At 39.8% G+C, this 17910-nt stretch overlaps 1 protein-coding gene across 6 annotated transcripts in view; it reads left to right on the top strand.

Annotated features, from left to right (window-relative positions):
- LOC139039650 (zinc finger protein 75A) overlaps window positions 1–17910 on the top strand; it is a 78415-nt gene that overhangs the window by 8291 nt on the left and 52214 nt on the right. For 4 of the 6 annotated variants that reach the window (XM_070485089.1, XM_014833024.3, XM_044746443.2 and 1 more), the window contains one exon: window positions 129–4137. The exons of the other annotated variants lie outside the window; for them this stretch is intronic. In XM_070485089.1, coding sequence (XP_070341190.1) covers window positions 129–808 — 680 coding nt within the window. In that variant the 3' untranslated portion in view covers window positions 809–4137. Of the gene's footprint in view, window positions 1–128; window positions 4138–17910 lie in introns of those variants that run through there. 6 annotated transcript variants of the gene reach the window in all.

Here is a 17910-nt window from a genome sequence, read left to right as displayed (position 1 = left end):
GGGCTTAATATTTTAACATTCTACTTATCTGTTTTTTTAAAAAGAGGTAATCATTGAATTTTTCTCTCTATCCCTGTTGTATTCTTGCCCTGCCATACAGTTGGCTGATTCTTCCTTTATTCCAACAGGGTTAAAACTAAAAAATAACACTGAAAATCAACAGCCTGTATGTCTTTCTGACTTAGAAATACAAGCACCAGGAGACATAATTTCAAAAAAGACCAGAGTGAAAGTTCCTCAGAAAACAACGGGCAAGGAAAATCATGGTGATACTCACAGGGTGGGGAAGTGGCACCAAGATTTTCCAGTGAAGAAAAGAAAGAAACTTTCAACCTGGAAACAAGAGCTGCTGAAACTTATGGATCTTCACAAGAAAGAGCGTGCAGCAGAGAAGCCTTTTAAATGCCAGGAATGTGGGAAAAGCTTCAGAGTTAGCTCTGACCTTATTAAGCACCAAAGAATTCACACTGAAGAGAAGCCATATAAATGTCAGCAGTGTGATAAGAGGTTTAGATGGAGTTCAGATCTTAATAAGCACTTAACAACACACCAGGGAATAAAACCATATAAATGCTCATGGTGTGGGAAAAGCTTCAGTCAAAATACAAATCTCCATACACACCAAAGAACTCACACTGGAGAGAAGCCCTTTACATGTCATGAATGTGGAAAAAAATTCAGTCAGAATTCCCATCTTATTAAACACCGGAGAACCCACACAGGTGAGCAGCCTTACACTTGTAGCATATGCAGGCGAAACTTCAGCAGGCGGTCAAGCCTTCTTAGACACCAGAAACTCCACCAGTGAAAGGAAGCTTGTCCAATGTCTTTAGTCTGAAGAAATTCACCAAGTGAAACTTGACCCTAAAGTTTATGAAAACATACCAAATTATGAAAGCATGAAGAATTTTTCATCAGTGGAAAATTTGGGGATATAAACATCACATTTCACAGAAAGGAATCAAAGTTGACTCTGCAGGGATGTGTTAGTGGTTGTACTACTTACTGTTTATTCTTATAATTTTCATTGAATTCTTTAGCAAAAGAGGTGTTCTGAGAACATCCTGAATTGGAAAAACCTGGTTTGGGATTGTACCTGGCAAAATAGCAAATTCGGCTTCAAATAGCAGATGCAGCCATGAATCAGTCAGTCTTCTGTGGTCACAGAGGTAAATATTGTTCGTTTTGCATTGATCTCCCCAGCCACTCTTAAACACATATGATAGAAACATTTGTAGCATTGGTCTTTTGGTCTTCCAAAACAAAAAGCAATAATATGCATGTTTAATTGCATACCGTTGTCTTCAAGTTAATAGGCTTGCCAATTTCAGTAGTTTCATGGAACGGAAATTAATTCTAATGTAAAGTTTTCCAAGAACCAAATTGGATTTTCTTCCTCTCTTGTCATTGGACATTGTTCACAATGCTGGACATCATTTGAGTTCCTTAAACTTTTTAGCCACTTTAGCTCTTGAATCCTATTAGCACAAATTTTACTGTGATGAAACCATATTTCCTTTACCACTAGGGAATCTGCCAGATGAACTAATAGTGCACTATTTTATGCCTCTCATTGGTGGTGTTTGAAAAAAGGAAAACATCTCTAATGAGATCATATGGAAACGGGTTGGAATTTTTAGCCATGGAGTATATATTAGATGTAAAGAAGAATTTTCTGCAATAAAAGAAACTAGATTGTATCTTTACCTCACAATGTCAATAGGATAAAACAGCCATAAAAATTAGCACTTTCCTCAGTCCTAAAAGAAAATTACTGGAAATTCAGGATCAACTTTTCAGGTTTTTGTTTGTTTGCTTGTAATTTGGCTTTTGTTTGATATTAATTGCGACGAGAGAGTCATGTTTGGGAACAGAGGTGTGTGCTGTAGTGCTGTGGTTCACTGGGCATGGTGTCCTGGGAATCCAGTTAGTAGGAGACCGACTTCTCAAAGGAAAGTTTGGGGAGCTGATGCTGAGTGGTGGGCAAGGCTGAGCAAATCCACATCCATGTTGTTGTCTTACACTGTAAACCAGTAAGCAGGGAGGATATACCTGCTTCTGTTTTCTCCAGCAGAGCATTTAACAACAGCTTTAGATGATAAATTTGTTAGACTGCTGAAAATCTCTATAGGCTATGCATTTTCTTATAATTCACCCTTTTGTTTAAAACACTGATTCAGATGTGTTTCTGTTAGAACTTTTAGGTGGTATTAGGAAAGGGATTAAATTACCTCTTCCAGATTTTTCATTTCACAAACTAGGAAGTTAAGGCTCAAAGAGATAGAGGGACTTGTTCAAGACCCCATAGCTAGTGGGTCTGTCTGCCATCATAGCTTCATCAATCAGGCGTAAAGGCAGGATTAGCAGGACTAATTTGTATATAATCCCTGCGCAGCCAGTCTGGATAACATTGTATTGTATCTATTTCTATCTCATAAAACATTCCAGTTTCTTGATTGGTTACTGAAATACTTTATGGGGGTTTTTTTGGGGAAGGTTAGCTCTGAGCTAACTACTGCCAGTCCTCCTCTTTTTGCTGAGGAAGACTGCCCCTGAGCTAACATCTGTGCCCATCTTCCTCCACTTTATATGTGGGACGTCTACCACAGCCTGGTGTGCCAAGTGGTGCCATGTCCACACCCGGGATCCAAACTGGTGAACCCCAGGCTGCCGAGAAGCGGAACGTCCACACTTAACTGCTGCACCGCCAGGCCGGCCCTGAAGTATTCTTAAGTGTCTGTTTTCTCTATGAAATAGAGATAACACTCAACTGAGGGTTGTTCTAGGAGTTAGAAAGATTGATGAAAGAAAAGCACCTAACAGCCTAGTCAATAGTAGATGCTCAGTCAATGTGTATTTCTTTCTCTTTCCCCTGTTCCACAGTATTATGTTGGGCAGACTAACTACATTAAAGAAACAGATGCATTTGTGGCTATTGCAGCTCCTTTCAGGAGCTAAGCGCCAGTGGTGGTGGTTGATGCTAAGCTGATTCAGTCCTTGGCTTCAGTGCTTTATGGTGTAAGTCACCTGAGCTATTGGTTTGGTCTTCAGCAGGATTTTATTTTCTTCCCTAGGATGAGTTACGCCAAGTAGTCTTTTTTTTTTTTTCCTTTGAGGAAGATCAGCCTTGAAGATCTGCCAATCCTCCTCTTTTTGCTGAGGAAGACTAGCCCTGAGCTAACATCCATGCCCATCTTCCTCTGCTTTATATGTGGGATGCCTGCCACAGCATAGCTTGATGAGTGGTGCCATGTCCGCACCTGGGATCCGAACCAGCGAACACTGGGCCAGCGAAGCAGAAGGTGCGCACTTAAGCAATGCGCCACTGGGCTGGCCCCTTTTTTGTTTAAGATTGGCACCTGAGCTAACATCTGTTGCCAGTCTTTTCTTCTCTCCAAAGCCTCCCAGTACATAGTTGTATATTCTAGTTGTAGGTCCTTCTAGCTCTCCTTTATGGGATGCCACCTCAGCATGACTTGATGAGTGGTCCTAGATCTGCACCCAGGATCCGAACCAGCAAAACCTGGCTGCTGAAGCAGAGTGCACGAACTTAACCACTCGGCCAAGGGGCCCGCCCTCAAGTATTATTTCTCAAGCACAGCCAACTCTGAAGCTCTGGTCTAGATAGCTCTTACCCAACACCCTCAGCCTTAGACCCCTAGGACTCTGTCTCTTCTCCTAAGATACGTGTGGATTACTTGCTGGCACTACATTCATTCATTCAATTTAATGAGGGTCTGTTATGTGCCCCAGCACTGTTCTAGACTGAGGTTATATTAATGAACAAAAGAGACAAAAATGTTTGCCCTCCTGGAGCTTGTATTCCAGTGAACAATAAAAAGGAAGCTGGTTATGCTTTTCTGCTCCTTGCAGTTAGACAAGGTCATGAAATAGTTTTGGGCAATGAGTTGTGAGTAGAAGCCTCACTTCTGGGCTGAAGTGTTTATTTGTTGGTGTAAGACTCTAGTACACTCTCTTCCTGCCTCAGGCATGGAAGCACATACAGAAAGAAGAGCCACAAGATCAAAGCAGTCTGGAATGCTGAGCCCCCCTCATGGGAGGACAGCTGTTCTAGAGAGTCCCCCAGACCTATAATGGACTTTGTGGGAACAAGAAATAAACTTTTGTTGTGTTAAACCGCTGAGATGTTGGTGCTGTGTGTTTCTGCAGCATAACTTGGCTTGTCTTAATAGAGGCAGCTATTCTAGAGCCCAGGAACCTTTTCTTTTTTATTCCACCTGGCCTTTGGCCCTCAGAAGAGGTCTGGCTTCCTCTAGATGCTCCACTGAATTGATATAACATTGATGGGAACACTTAGGAGCTTATAGACGTTAGTTGATAGGAAAGAAAGACTGCTTACCTCCAGAGGTCAGTTGTTCAAGTGGACAAGGCACCCATCTGTCCCTCTCTCTGGCCTTATTCCACTTTCCCTGTTCTTTGTTCCCCTGTGCTCCGCTGCCCCATGTGTACAAGATATGTTTCTGTTGCTCAATGGGCTAGGGAGAGGGTGGGGATTTCATTCCATTCCTCACATGAGTGCAGTACTCTTCAAGGAATGATCGTACCTTTTGTGAATTGTGCCTCAAAAACAGACATGGTGCAGAAGCAAATTGCCCAGATTGATGTAGAGAGGAAAGTTGCTGCTCTTCTGGACTAACCAGTGGCGGTTGGGAAGAAGCATGGGCAGGAAAACAGGAGCAAGACACTCCAGTTGGGGAGTGAGAAGCCTCCAGTGGGAAAGTCCTAGCTTAGCCAATAATCAGCAGCACAATGTCTCACAACTTATGCTTGGAATTTGGGGTGGACATGTGGAAATTGAAAGAAGGAATATCAATGGCCTTGTCCCAAGGATGAGAGCAGATTACTGAAAAACAACATAAAAACAGATTTTGAAATCTGTTGAGGCTTGGTTTAAAGATGAAATCTAAGATACAACCCTAGGTCCAACCCCAGGCATTAGTATTAAAGTTCTCACAAATATGTCCTCCATAACCAGCTGATTTCTAGGACAAATCAGAGGTGCTTTATTTTAGTTTGTTCAGAAAATAGCCTTACAGTGGCTCCAAGATTGGTTCTGAGAAATGGATCATTTACGCAGTCTAGCCCCCAAATCCTTGACTCCTTCTCTGCACTGGTCTAAGTAGCCACAGTGCTGAGACCATCCCAGACCTAGAGTTCTCCCCACTGTTAAGCAGACTCCGGAAGTTCAAGCCGATCTTGAGAACCTCAGCTATCTTTTAACTGGAGGGGAAGCACAGAATGGACAGCTGGAAATCAAACTAAAACTACTAGGGTTTCGATCAGCTTTTGGAGCTAAGAACAATTTTAATTGTTTAATTCCCTGGAGAGCTTGAGAGGAATGCTAAGCATCCTTTTCTATTCAGCTGGACAGTTGGGATAACAAAAGGTTTGAACTCCATAAAGGATTTTCCAAACATTCATTGAGTTATTCCTCTGACAAGTGTTTACTGAGTACCTTTGTATTTCCTAGGCAGTTCCCACTCTCATGTGTAATGATCAAGGCTGCCCATCACTCTTCTCTTGGGCTTTCCCTCTAGTGCTTAGAGTGGAATATTTGCTGAAGATCTCCTCACATTGTTTCAGTGACTTCTCTTCTGTATAGAGTCTCTGAAGTGCCCTCAAGGAAGACGTGTTGAAGCTTTACCCACACTGTTTCTATGCTTCTTTCCAAACAAGTGCAAAAGCACATTGTTACTGAATCTTTTCCACACTTGTCACTTTTCTAGTTCCTTGTGTGGGTTCAATGAGGAGCAAGGCTGGAGCACCATTTGAAGCATCTACCAAATTCACTATATGTTAGGGTTTCTTTCACGTATGAATTCTCCAATGGGCAATGATACCAGCTATAGTGAAGTGATTTCCACAGTCAAGCATCTATAAGGCTTTTCTCCTGTTATGATTCACCCACATCTCATAATGCCTGCACTTCACTTGAAGCAGTTTTTCTACCTGTCATGAGAAGAATTAAGCAAGCTCTTGTCTTCCATTGAGTTTCAGATTTGGGAAAACTATCAGAATCACTGCATTTCTACCACGGTAAGATGATGAATCTCAAGTTGCACCAATCTTAGCACTAATACAAAAAGTTAAGCTTTATAACATTTGGATACACTGCACCTTTAAGAAAAAACTTAAGAAAATTTACTGTTGAATTTTTAAACCAATGGATATAATATTTCCATCATCATAATTTGCACACGATTTGTGCATGACTTGTACAAACAACTGAACACTTTCAAAGGATTTGAAAAAAAAGTGAAGGATATTTAATGTTCAAGAAAAAAGTAAAATTAACTTTAGAAAAAAATTTCAAAATGTTAGTAGCTTAAGGAGTGATAGTTTCTTCTTACACAGAAGAGTTAGGAAAAAAATTTTTTTAATGTTTCCTTCATCTTTTAGCTCTGGTGAGTAAGCATTACCCAGCGTCAAAGTCATTTGTCCTTAAAAAAGAAGCTCATATTTCCTCTCTATTCTTTGAGTTAAGAGGGACTTCTGCAATATTCTCCCTTGGATCTCTCCAAACCTCCCACATTTTAAAATCCATATTTGCACAAGGGCTGTCTCTTCCCTTGACCTTCACTCATGTACCAGTCAGTTGTATCTGCTCTTATCACTGAGCACTGGGTTTATTCCCTTCATAGCACGTATCACAACTTAGAGTTATTTAGTTTACCTGTTTTTGTCAGTCTTCCCTCGTTAAAATATAAGCATCAGCAGGGCAGGGGTTGTTTGTGAATCTTCAGTGTTGAGCACAAGGCTGGCACATCGTAATATGTAATAAATACAAGAATGAAAATATATCAAACAGGAAAAACTACCATGGCCACCTGAACATTAGCTTTGATTACTCAGAGCATTCCCTGACTCAGTGATCTCCCTTCTTCAGGTATTGAGTGCTTGACAGATGTGTCATGGCCACGAGTCCTGTCTTGTTCTTTACCAGGAGAGATGGAGGAGGAGCATGCAGGTCCTCTGAAGGAGCACACAGAGAATTTGTATTTTGGGGAGATATGAATGTCTAAGGCTATTCTATCTGCATGAATGCTCAAGCCCAGAGCTCAGGGAGCTTCACCCTGTAATAGGAAGACTGGATTCCATATGCATCCCAGGAAAAGCACCTCCACTCAGGTTACCTCTTCCCAGCACCCACCCCGACAACGTCTACTCTCCAGCACTTGCCAGTAGCAAGGGCCTGGATGCCCACACAGACCTAGGGGTATCGCAAGCACTTGGTGCCTCTCCTCCCACAGACTCTCTCGACACTGAGGCATATAGAAAGATTTGGAAGGGGCCTTAGGAATCTGGCTCTGTCAGTGAGTCCCATACTCACAGAACACTGTGAGATGTGTAGAGATAGTCCATGAAAAAAGTATTCTGTACCCAAGTAAATTTGCAGACAGTGAGTTAGGTAAAGTCAATGTTTTGCTATAGGAGGACTTCTCAGAGCATTTTTGTTTAATTGTACAATGTGAAACTTGGGGATCAAAGGAAAGGAGTATAAGCACTCAATGATTGCCAGCTTTATTTTACTGTGGAGGCCCTTATGGTAGTAGTGGTGTGTGTGACAGTGACACCTAACTTCTCTCAGAGTTAGTGGAACAGCAGTTTGGGAAACACTGACCTAGTTAATCCTTTCACCATTGTAGGAAGCTGAGAGAATGACTTAGTAAAACAAAACCAGGTCCCACACCACCTGACTCACAATTAAATGCACTTTCCACCACACCACACAGTTTCTCAGGTAGTGGGACAGGCATCGCCATTATACGTATTAGGAAGTTGAAGCTTCAGATCTCGTAGCCAAATACTGCTGGTAAATTAGAACTAGGACCCGTGCATCCTCATTCTAGGAGATGACTTGGAGACTTTTCTTTTGCAAGGGCCTGGGAGAAGAATTCACTTCTCAAATGTCAATGCAAGCATTTGTGTTTGGCGTCTTCTGTATCCAGTAGAGGATCCAGGTGTTTTTGCAAGAACACTCTTAATAGCTTCTAACATCTGCCATGGCAAAGAGTACTTTGCAAATAGGGGTTTGGGAAGTGGCACTTCACTTTTACAAAGCTGCCAACCCAGTATAACATTTGCCAACTTCAAAGCTCATCTTACAGGATCTCATCTACCCTACTCCCCATAAGGGTGAAGAACAGGGATCATCAGTCTCATTTAAGAGGTCAGGTATATAAGGCAATTGGCAGGAAGTGATTGTCTTAAGATGTGTTGGAGAAGATGCAGGGAGAGAATTGAGATTTCCTGGTTCCTAGTTCAGATACAACAAGGTCCTTCAAATATGAGAGCTCCAAGAAGAAAGCAAGTTCTTGTCCATACCATTGTGGAACAGGATTTAGGAGTCAGGGCTCCTGGCTGACTCCTTATTACACATTCTTCCCCTTCAGCTCTCTAAGATGGCCTGCCAGAGCTCAATTCCACCACCATCCTGATCAGCCCACACCATCTCAGAAGAAGGAGAAGGAGAGACTGGGGCAGTGACATCTCAGGAAGTGACATCTCTTTTTGCTGAGGAAGACTGGCCCTGAGCTAACATCCGTGCCCATCTCCCTCTACTAAATTCTCATCTCTCACCTCTCTCCCCAAGGGCCAGGAACCCTGTCTTAGGAATGATCTACTGTTGTCAGAAAGAACCCTATTTTTTTTTCCAGATAGCGCCTTAGAGTTAACCATGGTGCTGTGCCCTCCAAAATCATTTCCTATGTCTGTGCTCAATCTGGGACCTGAAAACAGATCCTCCTCTAACCATTCTCAAAGGACTCAAGGGGGTCTGAGACTTGCAGGAGAGTAACAGGAAAAGCTATAGCATTTTGCATTCCTATCAGCAATGAATGAGAGTTGCTGTTGCTCCACCTCCTTGCCAGTATTCGTTGTCAGTGTTTTGGATTTTCACTATTCTGGTAGTCATATAGTGGTATCTCATTGTTTTAATTTGCAGTTCCTTAATGACATGTGACGTGAAGCATCTGTTCATTTGTTTGTTTACCATCTTTCTACCTTGTTTGGAGAAGTATCTGTTCAGATCTTTTGCCCATTTTTTAATCAGGTCATTTTCTTATTATTGTGTTTTAAGAGTTCTTTGTATAATTTGTATACACTCTTTTATCAGAATGTCTTGCACATATTTTCTCCCAATCCAATGCTTGTCTTCTCATTCTCTTGACAGTGTCTTTTGCAGAGGTTTTTAATTTTATTGAAGTCCAGCTTATCAGTTACTTCTTGTATGGATCTTGCCTTTAGTGTTGTATCTAAAAAGTCATCACTAAACCCAAAGTTATCTAGGTTTTCTTCTGTGTCATCTTCTAGGAGTTTTATCATTTTGTGTTTTACATTTACATGTAATTTGCAAAAATTACATTTTACATTTATATTTAGGTCTGGGATCCATTTTGAGTTAATTTTTTGTGAAGGGTGTAAAGTCTGTGTCTGGATCTTTTTTTTCAGGTAGATGTCCAGTTGCTCTAGCACCATTTGTTGAAAAGACTATCTTCTCGATTTTGTTGCCTTTGCTCCTTTGTCAACAATAAGGTGGCCATATTTATGTGGGTCTATTCCTGGGCGCTCTATTCTGTTCCATTGTTGCTTTTGTCTGTTCTTTCACCAATACTGTATTGTCTTGACTACTGTAACTTTAGAGTAAGTCAATGTTGAGTAATGTCAGTCCTCCAACTTTGTTCTTCTCCTTCAATATTGTGTTGGCTATTCTGGGTCTTTTGCCTCTCCATGTTGTTTTTTTTTTTGAGGGCGGGGGGAGGATGAGCCTTGAGCTAACATCTGCTGCCAATCCTCCTCTTTTTGCTGAGGAAGACTGGCCCTGAGCTAACATCCGTGCCCATCTTCCTCTACTTTATATGTGGCATGCCTACCACAGCATGGCCTGATGAGCAGTGCCATGTCCGCGCCCGGGATCCAAACTGGCAGACCCAGGGCCACTGAAGCGGAATGGGCACACTTAACCACTGCGCCACTGGACTGGCGCCGTATTTTCTTTTTTAAGTTTTTATTTTTCCATGCCCCCCAGTACATAGTTGTGTATTCTTAGTTGTGAGTCCTTCTAATTGTGCCATGTGGGACGCCACCTCAGCATGGCTTGATGAGTGGTGCCATGTCCACGCCCAGGATCCAAACTGGTGAAACCCTGGGCTGCCAAAGTGGAGCATGAGAACTTAACCAGTTAGCCACAGGGCCAGCCCCTCCATGTATATTTTAAAAGCAGTTTTCAATATCCACAAAATAAATTGCTTGGATTCTTACTGAGATTCCATCAAATCTATAGATCATGTTGGGAAGAACTTCCATCTTGATAATATTGAGTCTTCCTATTCATGAACGTGGAATATCTCTCCATTTATTTAGTTCTTCTTTGATTTCATTCATCATATAGTTTTCTTCATATAAATCTTGTTCATATTTTGTTAAACTTATACCTAAGTATTTTATTTTGGGGGCTGCTACTGTAAATGCTATTCCAGTAGTTCACTGCTGGTATATAGGAAAGTGATTGACTTTTGTATATTAACTTGGTAACCTGCAACTTTGCTACAAGTGCATTATTAATTCCAGAAGATTTTTTCATTGATTCTTTGGGATTTTTTTCCTGAGGAATATTCACCCTGAGCTAACATCTTTGCCAGTCTTCCTCTATTTTGTATGTGGGTTGCCACCACAGCATGGCCTCTGATGAGTGGTGTAGGTCCACACCCAGGAACCAAACCCAGGCCACTGAAGTGGAGCACACTGAACTTAACTGCTAGGCCATGGGGCCAGCCCTGATTCTTTGGGGTTTTATACATAGATGATCATGACATCTGTGAAAAAGGCAATTTTATTTCTTCTTTCTCAATCTGTGTGCCGTTTATTTCCTTTTCTTTTCTTTTTTGTCTTATTGCATTATCTAGGGTTTATAAGTATGATGTTGAAGAGGAGTGGTGAGAGGGAACATTCTTGCCTTGTTCCTGATCTTAATGGGAAAGCTTCTAGTTTCTCACAATTAAGTATGATGTTAGTTGTGGGGTTTTTGTAGATTTTTTTAATCAAGTTGAAATTCCCCTCTATTCCTAGTTTGCTGAGAGTTTTTATCATAAATGGATGTTAGGTTGTGTCAACTGCTTTTTCTGCATCTATTGATATGATCATGTGATTTTGTTCTTTAGCCTGTTGGTGTGATGGATTACATTAATTTATTTTTGAATATTGAACCTGCCTTGCATACCTGGAACAAACCTCACTGTATAATTCTTATTATGCATTGTTGGATTTGATTTGTTAATATTTTGTTGAGGATTTTTAAATTTATGTTCATGAGAGAGAATTTTTTTTTTCTTGTAATGTCTTTTTCTGGTTTTTGGTAGTAGGGAAATGCTAGCCTCATAGAATTCCTCTCCACCATTCCCATCCACACTAGACACTGCTTGTCCTTTCATCTCGACAGACTATGCAGTCCCTGATCTCTGACCATAGCTTCACATCTATATTGCAGTTTTAGAAGATGTCATTCAATGCCCTCCATTATGTTTTACTGGAAGCTTTACCTGTGTGGAGTGTAGCAGACATTTGTTGACTGCCTCTTAGCAACCATTACCCCTTTCCTCTTTCCCAACAACCCTGATTACATTTGGAGATCTGTGAGGTTCCTGACCCTGGTTTCCAGGAGCACAGAATGTGATGTAAACTAAGTTAATAAGAGGAGGATTCCACCTCCTTGGTTAGAAGATAGCTCAGGGTTAGGTATATGACCTTAAGCTGGTCCCATCAGAACTTTTGTTGGAAATGCTAGAACAAATCCCGCTCTTGCTGGATGATACATGTAACCCAGTAGCCATTGATAGTTTTCTTGAAACTGAAAGAGAAGTGGGCCTTAGGATGAAACCAACACCATAGAAGGCAGAACAGAGTGGTAAATATTCAGTCCTTAGTGACACCATTGGGCTGTAGGATCAAGTATCACCTGATATCTAGAACTGCCCTGAAGTTTTCAGCTACATGTATCTATACATTTCTTTTTATTGTTTAAGCCAGTGTGAATTGGGGTTTCTGTTCATTGTAACTGAAAGAATTCTAATACATAGAGCAATAACTGATTTAAGATAATATATGAAGGAGATGAACAATTTTTTTTTAAATTTTATTTTTCCTTTTTCTCCCAAAGTCCCCCGGTACATAGTTGCATACTTATAGTTGTGGGCCCTTCCAGCTGTGGCATGTGGGATGACACCCCAGCATGGCCTGACAAGCGGGGCCATGTCTGCGCCCATGACTCGAACCAGCAAAACCCTGGGCTGCCAAAGCAGAGCACGCGAACCCAACCACTCAGCCATGGGGCCGGCCCCTGAACAATCTTTTTATACCTATTTAAAAGTTTTCATTACAGAAATTATCAAATATACATAAAAGAGAGAATAATATGATGAACCCCTGTGTAGGCTTCAACAATTATCAACATTTTGCCAATCTTGTTCCATTTATCGTCTCCAGTTTTTTGTTTTTATTTTGTTTGTTTTGAGAGGGTTGTTTATTTTGGAATGTTTTAAAGCAAATTTCAGACATTATAACATTTCACCCACAAATATTTCAGTTTGTAAGAGAGAATTCTTAACAATCTCTGCCCTAAACCATCTTTGAGAAAGAATTCCCACTCAACAGAGGCCCTCTCTCCCACAAGAGAGAAGCTTAATTGAGAACATGAGAGCTGCCTTTCCCTCAGAGGGCAACCAGAACTTGACCAACAACTGCTCAAGATGGCCTTGTAAGGGGACTCCCTTGGCTTCCTCCCTGGAGTATTCATTTATGAGAACAACAAGCAGTCCAAATGAGGGCAGTCCAGAAGGGATACTAGATGTGTATAATGATCACCAGAGCAATTTACTGATAAGTTGAAACTACATGATCAACTGCCACACTTTTAATGAGCCCCAGGGTGATTCACTCATTAAGAGTTCAGTGGCAACAGTTCATGGTTGGTTTCCTGGAAGCCAATGAAGAACAAAATAATAATAATAATTGCCCTCCAACATATATAGGGCATTTCCTCAGGAGTTCAAAGTACCCTCATTTACCTACTTGCATTGCCTTAAAATTTTTTTCTTGAAATAATGCATAAATGAATACTAAAACATTCAAAATTCATTATAATTCACCTCCCTCTAAGCATTCCTGCTTGATCAGACTTCTTTTTAATTAGCATTTGACCATCACATTTTGGTAACTGGTAAGATGAAAAATGACCTGGAAATTTAATATTCTTATTTCTATTTTCTCCTCCATCATACTTCCTTATTCTTCCTCTTAATGAGGAATTTTCTCTCTTTTCCTTGGTTGGTGTCCATTCCTTCCCTTGATCCTCTTTCTGGAGTTATTCTAAAGTAGTTTCAACACCCAGTGTCCTAATAGTCAAGAAGTGTGGTACAGACTGCTTTGAAAGATCCTTTTATGGCCAGTTAATACTTGCCACACTTTATCATTTACAAAAGCCTTCTAAACCAATGAAGTGTTATTTACAACCAATATTCCTGCTGCCATGAGCTACTGTTTATCACCTGCAATTCCCAAATCGACACTTGTATTAATCTGCTGCCAAAAACTGGTTCTGTCCTTATCTCTGCCTGAGGATGTTTGCTCCCTAAAACTTTTGGAAAGATATGCACTGTGAATGTTCATTCATTCATTCAACATTGGGCAGATATTTAATGAGCACTTTCTACATGCCAGGCATTGTTTTAGGTGTTGGGATTTTATGTTTACAAACATTTTTAGTTTTGTTTTTTTGCTGCTAAGGATTGCTGGATTTGGGATAAAGGGGGCATTTTCTAGGTTTCTTTACATTGCTTAAATAAACAATTTGTATATCTGTATCGTTTTCATTTGGTTGGCTGATTGGCTTTCCATGGTCAGTTTCCCACTCTGCCTTATCTTCAGGTCCAACTCCAGCTCCCCGAAAGTAGAATAGGAAAAACACACTTCTACTATCTTACATAACCTTAATATTAATTGAAAAAAATAGATGTGATTGAATTGGCTTCAGCTCTCTACTTTTTTGAGTGGACTTTAGCATTCACAATTGGAGAGCATCTCCAATATTTAAAAAAAAATTTTTTTTTGAGGAAGATTAGCCCTGAGCTAACATCTGCTGCCAATCTTCCTCTTTTTGCTGAGGAAGACTGGCCCTGAGTGAACATTCGTGCCCATCTTCCTCTACTTTATATGTGGGATGCCTGCCACAGCACGGCTTGATGAGGGGTGTGTAGGTCCTCACCCAGGATCTGAACTAGTGAACCCCAGGCCACCAAAGTGGAACGTGTGAACTTAACCACTGTGTCAGGGGGCCAGCCCCCTATTTTTTTTGATATTATAGATATGGACATGATTAGAGCACTAAAGTCAGAGACAAGAAATCTAGATACATTCTCAATAAGACATTGAAACACAAAACAAACTCCTAAGAAAATTATAGGTACTGTAGTATATAAGAAATTATATTCTACTTGCCAAGAGGATTCCCCCCCATCCCAAGTTTTCACAACCATTCACCTCAAAATGATCAGAAACTTCATCTCAACCAACATTATTTAACACTATATGAAAGAAATGCAGTAATAGAAAGGCAACCAAATTTTTAAAAGGGTAAAGTCTCTGAATAGACATTTCTCAAAATAAGATATACGAATGGCTAATTAGCACATGAAAAGGCACTCAATATCATTAGCCATCAGAGAAATGCAAATCAAAACCACAATGAGATACCACTTATATATCTACTAGCATGGCTATAATCAAAAAGACAGATAATAACAAGTGTTATCAAGGATGTGGAGACATTGGAACCCTCAAACACTGCTGGTGGGAATGTAAAATGGTTAATCACTGGAGAAAACACTTTGGTGGTCCTTCAAAAGGTTAAACATAGAATTACTGTTTGACCCAGGAATTCCACTCCTAAGTATATACCCAAGAGAAATGAAAACTTCTGTCCACACAAAAACTTGTATATGAATGTATATAACAACATTATTCACAATAGCCCCAAACTAGAAACAATTTAAATGCCCATCAACTTATGGATGGATAAATAAAATGTAGTATAACCATACAGTGGAATATTATGTAGCAATAAAAAGAAATTAAGTTCTGATGTATACTACAACATAGATAAACTTTGAAAACATGCTAAGTGAAAGGAGTCAGACACAAAAGGTCACATATTGAATGAAATATCCAGAATATGCAAATCCATAGAGACAGAAAGTAGATTAGTGGTTTCCAGGGACTGGGAGCTGTAGGGGGATGGAGGGTGACGATTAAGGGGAACAGGGTTTCTTTTTTAGGGGTAATGAAAATGTTCTGGACTTAAATAGTGGTGATGAATTGTGAATTTACTAATAAAACCACTGAGTTATATACTTTTAAATGGTGAATTTTGTGATATGTGACCTCTATCTTAATTTTAAAATTGACTAAGAAGGGATGAAGGCAGAGGGTGACAAGTGGGCTTCCAGGTAACTAATAGTAGCAGGAGGGATAGAGAAGAAGAGTGTGGACAAGAAAAAATAAAGATTAAATAAATGCTTTGAAAAGAAATAAACTAATTTAGGAAAACTTCTGTGGATACAGGAATTAGGTATTAGAGGGGAGAACCAGTAATATAGGAAAAGAAATAAAATGTATAAAGATTAGAAAGGCAGAAGCAAAACTATTAGTATTGGGGTTCTAGTTCTGGGTAAGATGGAGTGAGCATGCTTCACCTTTTCTCTTCCATAGAAAACAACTATAAAACCTGGATAGATTGCAAGGAATAGCTACTTGAGAACTTCAAGGAGTTAATAGCAGCAGGTGATTTGGAGAAGAACACCAGAATTCCAAGTACCACTGAATTGATTGTGAGTTTACAGTTTATTTTCTCTGATATCCCTTGATCTCAACACAACTGGAAACCTAGGAGTGAGAGTGTAGTGAAGATGGAGACAAAAATACAACAGTTTTTATGATAAAAACTCTCAGCAGGGGCTGGCTCCATGGTGTGGTGGTTAAGCTCGGCACACTCCACTTCAGGGGCCTGTGTTCGTGGGTTCAGGTCCCAGGCACAGATCTACACCACTAGTCAGCCATGGTCTGACAGCGACCCACATATAAAGTGGAGGAAGATTGCCACAGATGTTACTCAGGGCTAACCTTCCTCAAGCAAAAAAAAGAGGAAGATTGGCAACAGATGTTAGCTCAGGGCTAACCTTCCTCAGGAAAAAAAAAAAACTCTCAGCAAGCTAGGAATAGAATAGAACTTCTTCAATCTGTAAAAGAGCATCTATTTAAAAAATATGTAGATAATATCATACTTTTTAATTTTTTCCACTGAGGAAGATTAGCCCTGAGCTAACATGTGTTGCCAATCTTCCTCTTTTTTTGCTTGAGGAAGATTAGTCCTAAGCTAACATCTGTACCAATCTTCCTCCACTTTATATGTGGTTCACTGCCACGGCATGGCTGACAAGTGGTGTAGGTCTGTGCCCAGGATCCTAACCTGTGAAATCTCAGCCGCTGAAGTGGAGCATGCCAAACTTAACCACTATGCCATGGGGCCGGCCCCTAATATCATACTTAACTGTCAAAGATTGAATGCTTTCCCTCTGAGATCAGGAACCAAGGCAGGAATACCCACTCCTACTATTCCTATTCAGCATTGTACTGGAAGTCTTAGCCAGTGCAATAATGCAAGAAAAAGAAATACACAACATCTGATTGGAAAGGAAAAAACAAAATTATCTGTATTCACAGATGTCATAATTGTCAATGTAGAAAATCCTAAGACCCTACAAGAATTTCTAGAATAAATAAATTTAGTAAGATCACAGGGTACAAGGTCAATAAACAATATAAATTCTATTTCTATACACTGGAAACAATATCATTTACAGTAGCTCCAAAAAATGAAATATTTAGGTATAAATCTAACAAAACATGTACAGGATATGTGTGCTGAGAATGGAAAACCTCTGGTGAAATAAGTAAAAGAGGCCCTAAATAAATGTAAAGACATACCATGTTCATAAATTAGACTCAACATAGTAAAGATGTCAGTTCTCCCCATATTGATCGATAGATTTAATGCAAGGTGAAAAGGTAAAGGAACTAAAATAGCCTAAACAGTTTTGAAAAATAAGAAAAAAATTTGAAGGAATTGCATGACTTGATTATAAGACTTTCTCGAAAGCTACAGTAATCAAAACAGTGTGGTATTGATAAAGGAATAGACACATAAATCAATGGAATAGAATAATGAGTCCAGGAATAGACCCATATAAATATGGCAAATTTATTTTTATAGGCAAATTTAATGAAAAGATGTTCCCATAAAACAAAACCATTTAAAAGTGATCAACGGAGTGACATTTAGCACATTCAAAATTGTGCAACCACCACCTCTATCTAGTTCCAAATATTTTCATCACCCCTAAAGAAAACCCCATATCCATTAGGCAGTTACTCCTCATTCCCTTCTCCCCACAATCCCTGGAAACCACAAACCTGCTTTTTTCCCCTATGGATTTATCTATTCTGAATACTTAATATAAAAGGAAACATACAATATGTGACCTTTTGGGCCTGGCTTTTTTTTTACTTAGCATAATGTTTTTGAGGTTCATCCACGTTGTAGCATGTATCAGCACTTTATTCCTTTTTTGGCTGAATAATATTGCATATTATTGATATACCACAATTTGTTTATCCATTCATCTTTTGATGGACATTTGAGATGTTTCTACTTTTTGGCTATTGTGAATAATGCTACTATAAACATGCATGTACACGTATTTGTTTGAGTACCTGTTTTCTTCTTTTGAGCGTATACCTAGGAGGGGAACTGCAGGGTCATATGGTAATTCTGTGTCTAAT

This window comes from Equus asinus, chromosome 14 (assembly GCF_041296235.1).
Source record: "Equus asinus isolate D_3611 breed Donkey chromosome 14, EquAss-T2T_v2, whole genome shotgun sequence".
In the NCBI taxonomy this organism is placed as follows: Eukaryota; Metazoa; Chordata; class Mammalia; order Perissodactyla; family Equidae; genus Equus; species Equus asinus.
This window is presented reverse-complemented; position numbering and strand designations above follow the sequence as displayed.